At 41.3% G+C, this 13,873-nt stretch overlaps 1 protein-coding gene across 1 annotated transcript; it reads right to left on the bottom strand.

Annotated features, from left to right (window-relative positions):
• Positions 1 to 394: 394 nt before the first annotated feature.
• LOC126707927 (carboxylesterase 1-like) lies at positions 395 to 1,714 on the bottom strand. Its single transcript, XM_050407670.1, has one exon. The coding sequence runs from the start codon at positions 1,598 to 1,600 to the stop codon at positions 623 to 625; it is 978 nt and encodes a 325-aa protein (XP_050263627.1). The 5' UTR covers positions 1,601 to 1,714; the 3' UTR covers positions 395 to 622.
• Between the last annotated feature and the right edge of the window lie 12,159 nt (positions 1,715 to 13,873).

The following is a 13,873-nucleotide window of genomic DNA, read 5'->3' as shown; positions in this document are numbered from 1 at the left end:
ATAATAAAATGCGGTTCTAACTTTTAATTCAATTATTCCACTTTTTTCCCCCTAAAAAAAAATTATTCCACTTTTTACACATAGAAAACCCCATACGCCATAACCCCATGCCAACAATTAATGGTTTTTTTTTTTTTTTTTTTTTTTTTTTTTTTTTGAAACTTCAATTAATGGTCTTTTTAATAAGTAATGCTACAGACATAAACTATTTTATAACATTTTTACAAAATGTTGATGTGACCAATCTCTTATTGGTTTTATCTAAGCCTACCATTAATATTACTTTTTCAGTTACCAATAATCACTCACTACATCAGCAGTTTATAAAACTTTTTGTAAAATAGTGGTATTTTTTGCATTATTCCTTTTTAACAGAGAAGATGGAAAACAATAATTATGAAAATGATGTTTTATTTATGATTTAACGGCATCAAAGCCAAAACAACGACTTTTCAATACGTATAACAACATAGCATTAATCACATCAACAAAATTACGACGTTATTCTTTGTGCAAAACTTTTGACGTGTGGACTATTCTATTAAAATATATGCACAAGATAACATCGCAAACCAACACAGTGACACACACACACACACACCACCAATTCTTCCTAGGCAACCTATGAAGATAATATGAAATTTTTAAGGACCACATTGAGTGCCTTAGTTTTGGCAGGCTCAACCATATGTATCCCATGATAAACCCCCTCTCCAAATTGGCTCACCATGGACACACCCTTTTCTCTCATCAGTTTTACCAGCTCAATTTGATGTTCAAATTTAATGTCCCCATCACAGCCCACCACCAAGACCTTCCATCCTAGAAGCTTGATATTTTCCAGAAGCTGAGGCCCATCTCCAACCTTTGGATTGCAATACTCATGGTCGCGGTTAGCAATTGGTAATGACAATTCCCACATTAGATCACAAACACTTAGTGGCAAAATTGGATCATTGTCCCTCAATTCTGATTGAGTCCTTTGGGACCCACCAAAGTATGGTTGATGCAATATCAACCCTCTGATCACCAAAGGCTCAAGTTTATCGATTTCTGTGGCTGCTCGTAATCCTGCATGGTAGGCTATGTTACCACCAGCACTACCACCCATAATAAACGTGTTAGATGAATCAGCATAATCCCTTACCCAATCATCTGGGGTGGTTTTGATCCAGTGTAACGCTTCCATAGCATCATCATAAGCTGCCGGCAAACGGTGCTCTGGGGTGAGGCGGTACTCGACGGATACGATGATGACGTGGAGGTCAATTGCCATGTTGGCACAATGAACATGGAAAATTGATGAGGCTGCATTGTAAAGGATGAACCCTCCTCCATGGAAGTAAACTATGAGAGGCAATTTAGTGGAGGAGTTATGATCAAGTGCTTTTCTGGGTAGGAATATTCTGACCCAGGTGTTGTTTGATTGGTTTAGAGGGATGTCTTTGGAGAGAACTGGAGTGGGGTGGCTAGGATTAGGTGTGGGTGGAGTGTTCGGGACTTCTCGAAGGTGTGTGATCGTGCCGTCGGCATTGAGGGAGATTTGGAGGTGCTGGTAGGGATCAACGGTGGGATTTGAGGGAGCAGTTTGACTTGACATGGCGAACTCTCTAGTCTCTAGCTTTGTGATGAGCTTTCTGCTCAAATTGTTGAGTAACTATAATATAGCTGTGTAAGGAACCAAGGATGGAATTTGCTAAGTCTTTGACTTTCACTTGGGAAGATATATATATATATATATATATATATATAAGTTAAAAGTTGTTGCATTGGTGAGTGTGAATTGGTTTACATTAATAGTTTAATTCAGGCAAGTTTGGAACACATAAAAGGCAATTGGCCGGCTGCTAGACTGCTAGTGTTATAAATATTGCCCATGTAAGATGATTCTAGTTCTAGATACCATTTGACTGTTGGTTGAGGGTTGGCAAATGATTATAAAATTTGCCGTGAATATCAATGCAAGTTACAATCAATTATATCATGGTTTTAAAAACTAGACCGGATCTATCGGTATAATTGAGAATTAGACACTAATCTAATTCGATTGTCTTAGAAATATTAAGGAAAATAAAAACTGAAAATTGGAGCGGTTAAACAGGTTCTTGTAATTATTAAAAAAAAAAAAAAAAAAGAAACAAACAAATCTTAGATTTGTAGGGAAATGAAGTGAGATTTGAGGAAAATCTCATATATTTGGGTGAAATGAGATTGGAAAAATCTTAGATATGTGGGTGAGAAAATGAAATGAAGCGGAATTACTTTGTTGGATTCAATGAGGAGAAATCCATGTGCTTCAAGCCTTGACTGCTATTTAGAATCTGCTAAAGTAATCTGGTACTGCATGAGAGAAAGGTAGAGGTTTATGACTCTGTGAATAGAAGTTAAATAAAAAATAAAAATAAAAAAGATGTTGTAAATGCTTGAAAAGTACGCTAATGTGACGTTTGGTACGGGGAATCCACATTACTCCTGGCATCCAGATTCTTAGGAATGTGATTCTTTGCAATCTGGATGCCTAGGAATGTAGTTATTCCTATATTTAGTTTCATTGGAAATCTTTTAAGATTCCTAGGAATTTGAGATTATAATGTTTGGTTTATTCCCAGAGATCTTAAATGAATTATTTATTTTTTTCATTCTATCTTTAAATTTGAATGTGAACTACCAAGTCCTTTAAAAAAAAAAAAAATCCTCCTATAAATAAATAATTAAAAAAATATAAACTATTAATAATTTGTTGAGCAATGTTATATATGTGTTTCACATATTAAGAACATATGTCATGATTTTATGTAATTGGCATATCCTTTGACAAAACGCACTTTACTTGTATTTGGGTAGATTTAGGATGTCTTTAAATACTTCAAGAAACCTTGTTTCGAGATCAAGTATTGAAGTCTTCAAGTCTGTTTAAGAAAACAAGTTCAGAGTGCAAAATCATTAAAGCTCAACAGCTGCATCTATTGAGCTTAAAAAAAAATCTTCCTGTAAATAAATAATTAAAAAAAATATAAACTATTAATAATTTGTTGAGCAATGTTAGGACATATGTGTTTCACATATTAAAAACATATGTCATGATTTTATGTAATTGGCTTATCCTTTGACAAAACGCACTTTACTTGTATTTGGGTAGATTTAGGATGTCTTTAAATACTTCAAGAAACCTTGTTTCGAGATCTAGTATTGAAGTCTTCAAGTCTGTTCAAGAAAACAAGTTCAGAGTGCAAAATCATTAAAGCTCAACAGTTGCATCTATTGAGCTTAAGGAAGCTATTCTACATTCGGTGTGCTCGACATCTGCTTGACAGCTTCTCGACACCTGTATCTGTCGAGGTTTAAGATTTTCATAATTTTAATATGATTTTCTTGGGATTCGTGAATATGTCTTTGAGCTTTCTTTTCTCCTAACCCTAGACATATAAAATGATCAGTTTAAGGGCCGTCAAAGAGTTCACAAGTTGCACAAGTTTTAAGTAAACTCTGTTCAAACAAATTGTGACCAGAGACGAAGTTCTTGTTCTAGTTCATCTCTTTCTCTTGAAGAAGTTGCTGTGTATGTGCACCATAGGGTTTTGTGACCAAGCATCTTCTTGATTTTCATCGTGCGGATGAATTGAATAACTTTGCAACCAACAACCTTAGTTGGTGATTGAAGTCGCGTACTGGGATCCGCGCAATTGGTTAGTCACGTACTTGGGAGTTGTGCATCTGAAAGGGGAATTGTCACTACAAAACGAGTCCAATTGGGTATTGTGGTAAGGGTTCAACTGTAGGTTGGTAAGGTACTTGGATTCCTTTACTTATAACCTCTTGTTGTAATAATAGTAGAGTTTCGGGAGTGGTGACCTGAAAATCACCCGGTGGGGTTTTTGCCGTTAGGTTTTCCCCATTCGTAAACAAATCACCGTGTTATTTATTTTCCGCTGCATATTTAGTTTATTGGTGATTTGTTTGTAATACCACGCGTTTGCATGATAAATTAATTAATTAATAACTTGGCTAATTAATTAATTAATTTCTATTACAATGGGTCATTCAGTTTGTGGCCTATCAAGCAACACACACACAACAGCAAAAGTGAATACCTGGCAATAATAAAGGGTCCCCTTCAAACTTTTTTTTTCCTCACGTGAAATCTAAATAGAACTTTGTTAAAGAATATATCAACAGAATTATCTATCCTATTTATGTTATTTTGGTGGGAAAAGATAAAGACAAGAGAAAAGATATTGATAAATTGTTTTATATTTTATCTTAAATGCTTAAATGATAAGGAAAAATGGTTAAAATTGTCAATTTATAAAAAATACAATTTCCTTTAAACTTGGGAATCTGGATACTCACATGTTTTAAAGGGAATCCACATTCCTATAGAGAGAGGTTTAAAGGGGGAATCCAGATTTCCCTGGTGTAATTTGCAACTAAATATGAGAATTTTTAAACATTCTGAGGAATCCTAAAACATTACCCCATACCAAATGCCACATAATGGTAATATATACAACTATTTAAGGGGTTTTTCCAGTTTGGGATCCTTATTTTTTTTGTTCAAAAATGTCCCTAAAACTTTATATTTAAGTAGAGACAAAATTAAAGGACAATCCGGTAAAAATACAACTCTAACTTCCACTAAAACATTGCCTAAAAATTAGGGCTACTCTCCTAATTTTCAAATTGCTTTATCCACTTATAAATTAAAATTTTAAAATAACAATTATATATATAAAATAAAAACACAATTTTTTTTTTTTTTTTTGGGTTACAAAATAGAACCACTAAGCTCAATGTTTTCATTTTTCCCCCTTATTAAGACTTCAACATTTCTCTCTCTTTTTTCTTCTTTTTTTTTTTAGAATAATTTCTGTCCAGAGCTGGCGTAAAACAACTCTTTTACACCACCAATAATAAAGCGCCACGTTAGCCAATAACTTTAAACTTAATACACCTTTTTACATATGATTATAACCCACATAAAATCCCAAAATTTTTCCCAAGGTTGTTGGGTGATAGTTAACTCATCACTCAAATCCCGTCACTCATCACTCATCACCCTATCACTCATTTCTCATAACTTAAAAATCCCCAAAACACTCCCACCCTTGTTTGGCAACTAAACCCAATTCCGATTTTTGCCTAAAAACTCACAAAAACTCACCTTTTTGTGGGACCCACGGGCTGACCACTGTGCAGTGCACATGGTTAGGTTACCCACGGATTGAACAAATTTTTTTTGGCCAAGCATTTTCCTTTTTCACTGTACAGTGCAAACTCATTTCCCCTCTCAAACACCTCAAACCCATTCACACCGCTGCTCTCAAACCTCGTCACCACCGACCATTGTTGACCTGAGTGATAGCATCGTCGCCCAACTGCGTTGCCGCCATGGGACCCACGTTTGTCAGCTCCCTCATTCGTCGTCTAGGAAAGAAATGTTATAAAGGAAAATGTTCAAGTTTCAAGATCTGGGGTTCATTAAGATCTGTTTTTGCTTGAACCTGCAAGCTTAGCCCACATGCATTAAGGTATGCTTCAATTCAAACCTTCCTAGCTTTTGTTTATAAAATGTTGGGTTTTTTTTTTTTTTTTTTTTTTTCCTTCATAAATTTGTGAATGGTTTGTGAAATATTTTAATGGGTTGGAGATAAAATGAGATGGGGTTTTCATTATTATATTGGGTTTAAGCTTTGGAGTTATTCATGGTTTTTGTGTGAAATACTGAAATTTTATGGGGTGTGATTAGAGAAAGTGGGTCTGATAATATTGACACTCAGAGAAATGTTTGTTTTTTTTTAGGTTGGTTTTTATTTACAATGTTGTTTTAACTGTTTGGAGCAATAATTTTTTTGGTTTAGCAAATTTACATATCCTTTCGGGCATGTAAACAGATGGAGGGGTTGAATTTGGGTCTCACCGAAAAGCGGAATCGGTGAATGGAGCTAACTTGGAGCTCGGCCTTGTGCTAATCGGTGTTTTCTAGAGCTTATTTTAGTTGTTGAAGTGTGCTGTGGGTTTGGGAGAAGGAAAAGGGAAAGTGAGATGAAGCGCAAGCTAGCATGGGTAGTTGGGAATAGGGGTGTCCACGGGTCGAGCTTGTGCCCAACTTGGACTCGACCCGCTCAGGTTGGGTGGAACAAAAACAGACCCACAACTGACTGCCGACCACCACAGGTTGAGTCGGTCGGGCTCAGGGGAGCGAACGGTCGGGTCGGTCGAGTCTTATGATGAGCGACGGCGAGTGGAGGAGAAGATCATCTTTGTCGATCTAAGTTGAAGGCCGACCGGATCTAATGGATTATTGTCGGATTTGAGTAGATTGGATCCCAATCTAACCAAGAATAGCCGAATTTGAGTAGATTTAAGTCAGATCTAACCCAATACCGCCGGATTTGAGCAAATCTGAGCAAAGGAGGAGAGTAGATCCTGGTCGGATTTGAGTGAATTTGAGCAAATAACACCAGATCTGAGTGAAGGAAGACCAAGGATGGCCGGATCGGAGCTGAGGAACACCAGAACATCACCGGATCTCACCGGATTTGGTCTTAAATTCGTAATATTTTGCCGGAGAAGATGATTGTTTCAGTTCGGGTCGGGTGTCAAGGGTTTTGAAAGGTAAAACCGGCAACCAACCCGCATGGGGTCGAGTTAGAGAGTTCGGACCCACGTCCGACCACCGGAGATGTTGGATCGGGTGGCGACGAGTTGGGCTTGGGCGAATTGGGCTGTTTGGGCGGGTGGCCAGGTGGTTTGGATAGCCCTAGTTGGGAAAGTTATGAGAAAATATCTGTTGGAGCATCTCAGCCTGCAGTGATGGAACTACAAACTTCTGTGGGACCCAATTGTGCTAAAAAATTACGAAAATTGCCACTGAGTTAACAAACCCATAACTTGAAAATAAGCTTGGGCTGTTTCCGAAATTGGTAACCTATATCTCAAAAAACTCAGTTTTGTTAATTGACCCAAAATCATCCAAACAATGTTTATATATGTGGGCCCCACAGATTTTGGGTTATGAGTTAACAAATCTTAGTTTTGTTAACTTAGTTTTGCAAAATCCAAACAAGGCCTTATTCTCTTTGATCCCTCTCATCTCTATTTCTCTCTCCCTCTCATTAATGCCCAGTGCTAATCTGCCATCACCCACACCACCTTTGATTTGCCATCACCCAACGATGATGCTCCAACAACCGGGTCTAGAAAAGTGGGAAGCATGGTGGCGGAGTGCGAGTGCATGAGGTGAGCATGTTTTTCCAAAAAAGCACTCATCTTTACTCTGAAGGACTGCTCATCCTCAGTGTTGGTGGTGGTAGTGGTGGGGAAGGTATGGAAGTCGTAGAGATCGGCAAAGATCCTCCTCTTCATCAGCCTCTCATTCACTACCATCGTCACCAACTTACCAAATTTGCCACCAACAACAAGAATAAGAAGAAGAAGAGAGATTTGGGACTTCATTTCTTCTTCTTCTTTTTTGCTAAAATTTTTGGGTTCGTTTCGCATCGCGTTGGGGTGGGCGCTATATTTTTATTTTTTGCTAAAACCCTTTAGGTCTTGTTTTGTTTCAATTTTGATCCTTTTGATAACTGGGTTTTACTATGGACGGTAAAGCTTGATAATTTTTCTTTGGTTTGAAAATTGGGGTTGTGTATGGTCGAATGTGCTGTTACTTTGTTGGATTTGCTGGGATTTTTGTTGGTTGGACTCTGAAAATTGGGGTTGGGTATGGCCGAATGGTCTGAAGATGGAAACCAATAATTATGAAAACTGATGGAACACAAATCCGTCAGTAAGAGTGAGCAGATGGAATCCCTTGTGGAAAGTGAAGGTTTGCTCGATGAGGGACACCGGTGTGGTGCCTGCCACAAAGTCTCCGATGCCAAAGTTAGGATCACAATTAAACACAGTAAAGAAGTAAAATATAATTTCAGAGTATTTTTTGCATATATATCCCCTTCCGTTGATTGTATGGAAGCTTTATACCTGGGGCCTTAGGGGCTAGCCGTTGAGGCTGTTAATGTTCTCAGAAGTAACGCCCAAGGTCCAGTAATGAGACTTTTAAGAAGCTCCCAACGGTCTGCTTGGTTGATTTAGTAACTGCTCAGGTCATTGATTGGCTGCATTGAATGACCTCCTGTCTTCGTCAGTGATGATGGTTTTCTTCGTTATTTCTGATGACCTCGTCATGGATGATTCCTTCGTCACTACTGTTACCTTCGTCAGTGGAAGGTAGAATCGTCATTCCCGTCAGTTGCCCCCCAAGTTCTGGGGTCGTCGATGACACGTCATGACGATCACAGAAAATGAAAAGTTTTTCTTGTGACTCTTGGGGTTCTGTTCCGCTTTTAATGCTTAGTGGCGGCGCTACACGCAGTCATGGCCACGTGGCGCGTGATGATCTGTGGAATTAATGGCATGACCCTTGGGTTTCCCGCTGGTTTTTCAATCGTTTTTTGGCCCACATTTAAAACTTCTCCTTTTTAATTTTTCGTCTACTTCTCAGAGAGCAAAAACAAACCAATTTTTCAATGATACTCTGAGCATTTTGAGACTTCCTTTCTTCTTTGATTTGCCTTGCGCTGAGCTTCTGCCGTTCCGCCATTGGAGGTACGTTTTTCTTTCCTTTTTCTTTCTTCTTTTTCTTCTTTTATTGTAGCATAATTTCTGATTTGCTATTCCCTTTCGCTTCTATTCTGTTGTTGGTTCTTGTTTTTCTTTTGGGGTTTCAGTGTCGTACCTTATTTTTCTGCCCTTCGATTTCTGTATTTTCCATGGTTGATAGCTTGGAGGTTAGGATAGCTTGCCCGTCGATCTCCTTCCTTTTTGCGCGTCTAGGGGGGTCTTTGGGTACTTACCCTTTTTTAGAAAATTTTGTGTACGAAGGCAATAGTCTGAGCGTCGTTTTGAGCGAATTGTTGCCCTTGCTCCGTCAATCACTTAATTGGTTCGAGGGTTTAGGAGGGAGAGGATTAATGTCTGAGGTTAGGTCTAGTGACCTCGAGACTGGGCTATCATCCAGTGGTGGCCCGACTGAAGGAGATACAGCCGTCTCTGGCCCTCGAGAGGTTAGGGCTTTTTATGCCCTTAATGAGGTTTGTGGTCTGGATGACGAGACCGTGAATAGATTCAAGGATAGGTTTCAATTTCCGTCTAGGGTTCGTGTTCGTCTACCTAGGGAAGAAGATAGGGCCTGTCACTTCTTTCCAGGCGAAATCTGCTTTTACGAGTCAACCTTCACCTGTGGGCTTAGGCTTCCCGTCCACCCGTTCCTGATGGAACTTTTAGATCACTTTGGTATAGCTCCTGGGCAGCTCATGCCTAACTCGTGGAGGATCGTCATCAACTGTATGCAAATATGGTTGGCTTCCAACGGGGACATGATCAGGATAGGCGAGCTCACCTACCTGTATCGTTTGAAAGAGTCTAAGGAGTGGGGGTATTATGAATTGGTCCCTTGGGAGAGAAAGACTAGGATCGTCAAGGGATTGCCCTCGTCATTCAGGTATTGGAAGTCGCGATTTTTCTTTGTGTCTGGGGACGACTTCGAGACTCAATCCAGCAGTGATTGGGGTGATATCCCGAGGTTGCTCCGTCAGTGGGGAACCCCGACTTTAGGTGCGTCAGTATTTCTCCCCGTTGTTTCAATTTTGCCAATTTTGAGACTCTGGTCTTGCTAACCTCTTTACTTCTTTGCTTGGTATAGTTAAGAGACGGCCCGGCTTGAAGAGACGGTATAAGGAACGCATAGAGACTGCGATCGGGTACGCTGAGACGATTGAGAGCTGGGACGAACTGGTTGACCCCCGGTCTCTTGCATTTTACAACCTTGGTCCTGACCCGTCTCCCTTCGTTCTTCGTCAGCTTGGCATTGAAGGAAAAAAGAGTAAGTTTTAACTTCGTCATTACTGATTCTTCTTATGTATACTTAAGCGATTTTTGACACACTTCCTTCTTGCAGAGATGACGACAAAATTCAACAAGGATATGTACGCGAAAATGAGATCAAAGAAGGATGAACCCCTGTCCAATCTGGAGAAAAAGACTGTACGAGTCACCGGGAAGGGTCCTGCATCCATCCCGCTCAGCATCGTTCCTTCCATCGCTTCTGAAACGACGAGGACTGCCTCCCCGACCGTTTCAATAGAAGAGATTCCTACTCCCGGCTCCAAAAGACCGCGTGTGGCTGGCAAAGGGAAGGAGAAGACTGATACTCGTTCATCCACAATATGGGATGACGAGTCATTGGCCGTAGAAGGAGCTCACGAGGTCGTCACTTCAGCGGACTTGAAGGCTCTCTCTGACTTGTCCTTAAACGAGGTGGCCTCTCGTCATGTCCACAAACTCGTCCAGGTGTGGGGTTCTTCCCTCTTCATTTTTTTTTTTTTTAGACGACTTCATAATTCCCTCCAGGTGTTGGGAGAGAGTCTCCATATCACTGCTGAGTACCTCACCCAAGGGGCCAAGGTGGCGTCTCTGGCAACCCGAATGGAAGCCTTGGAGAAGGAGAACTCTGACTTGAGGACGAACCTGATCACTTCTATGGACGAGGCCACGACATTGAAGGAGAAGGTCAAGGTGCTGGAGGACGACCTCAGAGTTGAGCGTGGGTTGACTCACGAGAAGGACGAGCAGCTTCTTGCAGCCAAGGAGAAAATCGCGACCATCGCTGCTCGATCCGTGGAGGCTTTCCAGACCACTGACGAGTACAATACCGTGCTCTTCAGTTGGTATTTCAAAGGTTTTGATCTTCTCCGGAGGTACATGATCAAGCATCCTTCTGGAGTCAACTTGGAGAGTCTGGATTTGGAGGAAGTTGACAAGGAAATGGCTTTGGAGGAGGCGGCTTCATCTTCTGCCCCTGGCGATGATGCACCTGAGCTTGTTGCTGACGTACTGGCCAGTGAAGGCACTGCTGATGCTTAATTTTAATACTTAGAATTTTTTTTTTATTTTTTATTTATTTATTTATTTTTTTTTACGGTGGGTGCCCCTCTTGTTTTGGGCCTTTTCTTTTTGTAATTCTAATTTCAAAACAGTTAATTTTATTTTGGAAACAATGATAGTGGCCCAGTGGTTATGGGCTGGAATGAAGCGTACTTACTTTTCCTCTAGATATCTTGGCTGATTTGCATATGTCTACAATTTTTGTGCTTTGTTAATTAGTTGTGGAATCTTGTTTTGATTTGATGCACTGCGCTCTTTTCTCCGTCAACTGACTTCTGCCACTTGTGACTTTAGGGGGTGCTGCCTGGGCGACTTCTGTCCGTCCAGGCGAACTCTTGTCACTTAGTCTTTTAACCATACTTTTATGGTCGTCAGTAACTTACATCCGTCAAGGCGGAATCTTGTTACTTAGTCTTTTAACCATACTTTTATGGTCGTCAGTAACTTACATCCGTCAAGGCGGAATCTTGTTACTTAGTCTTTTAACCATACTTTTATGGTCGTCAGTAACTTACATTCGTCAAGGCGGAATCTTGTTACTTAGTCTTTTAACAATACTTTTATGGTCGTCAGTAACTTACATCCGTCAAGGCGGAATCTTGTTACTTAGTCTTTTAACCATACTTTTATGGTCGTCAGTAACTTACATCCGTCAAGGCGGAATCTTGTTACTTAGTGATTAACAGGCCTCATGGTCGACCAGCACTACCTGTGCAAAAACATCAGAGGAATAATACTTTTATTAACTTCAATAATGAATGCATTTGTGTATTACATTTACTCATGGTATTTCTTTAAATGCTCAATGTTCCAAGGACGAGGAAGCTTTTGTCCATCCATAGTTTCCAGATGGTAACTTCCTTGTCTAGAGTAGTGAATGACGCGATAAGGCCCTTCCCATGTAGGGCCCAGCTTCCCTTGAGTAGGGTCTTTAGTCGCTATAGTAACTTTGCGAAGGACGAGGTCCCCTATGTCCAGACGCCTGAGTTTGACTCTCTTGTTGTAGTACTCAGCCATCTTTTTTTGATACTTTGTCATTCTACCGGACGCGTTGTCTCTTACTTCATCCAGGCAATCCAGGTTGAACCGCAGTTCCTCGTCATTGAGTCCATCTCTGAAAGTTCCTCGTCTGATGCTTGTTACTCCAACTTCTACTGGGATTACTACCTCCGTGCCATAGGTAAGCCTGAAGGGCGTCTCTCTTGTTGGGGTTCTGGCTGTAGTCCTGTATGCCCACAGGACACTAGGTAGTTCTTCTGGCCAGGCACCTTTTGCTTCGACCAGCTTGGTTTTGATTATCTTGAGCAACGTCCTGTTCGTTACTTCCGTCTGTCCGTTTGCCTGAGGATGTCCCGGGGATGAGAACTGATTCTTGATCTCGAGGTCCGAGCAGAAGTCTCTGAAGCCTTGGCTGTCGAATTGCCTCCCATTATCAGATATGATCGTCAAGGGAATCCCGAACCTGCAGATTATGTTTTTCCACACGAAGCTCCGGATTCGAGCTTCGGTGATGGTTGCTAGGGCCTCTGCTTCAACCCATTTTGTGAAATAGTCAATAGCAACTAGAAGAAATTTTACCTGACTTTTACCTTGGGGTAGAGGACCGACGATATCAATTCCCCATTGTGCGAACGGCCATGGGGAGGCTATGGTCGTCATTTTCTCCGCTGGAAGCCGTTGCACATTCCTGTACCGCTGGCATTTGTCGCACCTTCTGACGATGTCAGCAGCATCCCCCTGCATGGTTGGCCAAAAATACCCCGCTCTTATCACCTTGTTGACTAGGGATCTGGAGCCGGCATGGTCGCCATAGATTCCTCCATGTACTTCTTCCAGGATGTATTTGGCCTCGTCCTCGTCGACGCACTTTAGATAAGGCATGGAGAAGCCTCTCTTGTACAAGACGTCATTCAGGATCGTAAACCTGGCTGCTCTCTTCTTGACCTTTCTGGCTTCGTCAGTATTCTGAGGTAGGTGCCCGTCCTGGAGGAAGGATATTATGGGCGTCATCTAGGTGTCTGTGCTCTGATTGGAAAATACCGCCACCTCTTCAATACTCGGGTGTTTCTGGATCTCTATTGCCATGTCTGTGCTCGTCTTCCCTTCTTCTGATGACGCTAGTTTTGATACTTCGTCGGCCCCCATATTCTGGCTCCTTGGTATCTGGACGAATTCCACTGTGTCGAACTCTTGAGTTAGTTGCCTTGTCAGTTTAAGGTATTTCTGCATCCTTTCTTCCTTTGCCTCGTACTCTCCACTGATCTGTCCGATTACCAGCTTTGAATCACTCTGGATCAGCAAGTTTTTGGCACCAAGAGCTTTCCCAAGCCTCAAGCCTGTCAATATTCCTTCATATTCGGCTTTGTTATTAGTGGCTGGGAACTTCAGTTGAACCCCGTATCTCATCACTTCTTCGTCGAGGGTGGTTATGACGACCCCTACTCCCCCCTTCTTTTGGGCTGACGAACCATCTGTCTGTATTGTCCATTTATCAACTTCGTCTGTAACTCCATGTTCATCTGGAAGAGTGAATTCAGCGATGAAGTCAGCCAGGGCTTGGGCCTTGATGGCTGCTCTTGGGTGGTACTCGATGTCAAATTGGCTGATTTCGATTGCCCATTGGACCATTCTCCCTGCTGCTTCTGGTTTGTTCATTGATTTCTTAATTGGTTGATCCGTCATCACAAGGATAGGATTTGACTGGAAATACGGCCTGAGCTTGCGTGAGGCTACTATAAGTGCAAACGCAATCTTTTCGATCCTTGGATACTTGAACTCAGCTCCTTGCAAGGCTTGACTGACGTAGTACACCGGGAGTTGCTTCTTGCCTTCTTCTCTAATCAAGGCTGCGCTTACTGCCGAGGCTGACACTGCCAGGTACAAGTATAGGTTCTCCCCTCCTTTGGACGGGCTCAGGAGAGGTGGACTGCTC

This window comes from Quercus robur, chromosome 12 (genome assembly GCF_932294415.1).
Source record: "Quercus robur chromosome 12, dhQueRobu3.1, whole genome shotgun sequence".
In the NCBI taxonomy this organism is placed as follows: Eukaryota; Viridiplantae; Streptophyta; class Magnoliopsida; order Fagales; family Fagaceae; genus Quercus; species Quercus robur.
The sequence above is the reverse complement of the archived record's forward strand: the minus strand, read 5'-3'. Positions and strand labels throughout refer to the sequence as shown.

Coding starts and splice junctions, on each gene's coding strand:
- LOC126707927 (XM_050407670.1), bottom strand. CDS start 1,600: ATGTCAAGTCAAACTGCTCCCTCAAATCCCACCGTTGATCCCTACCAG.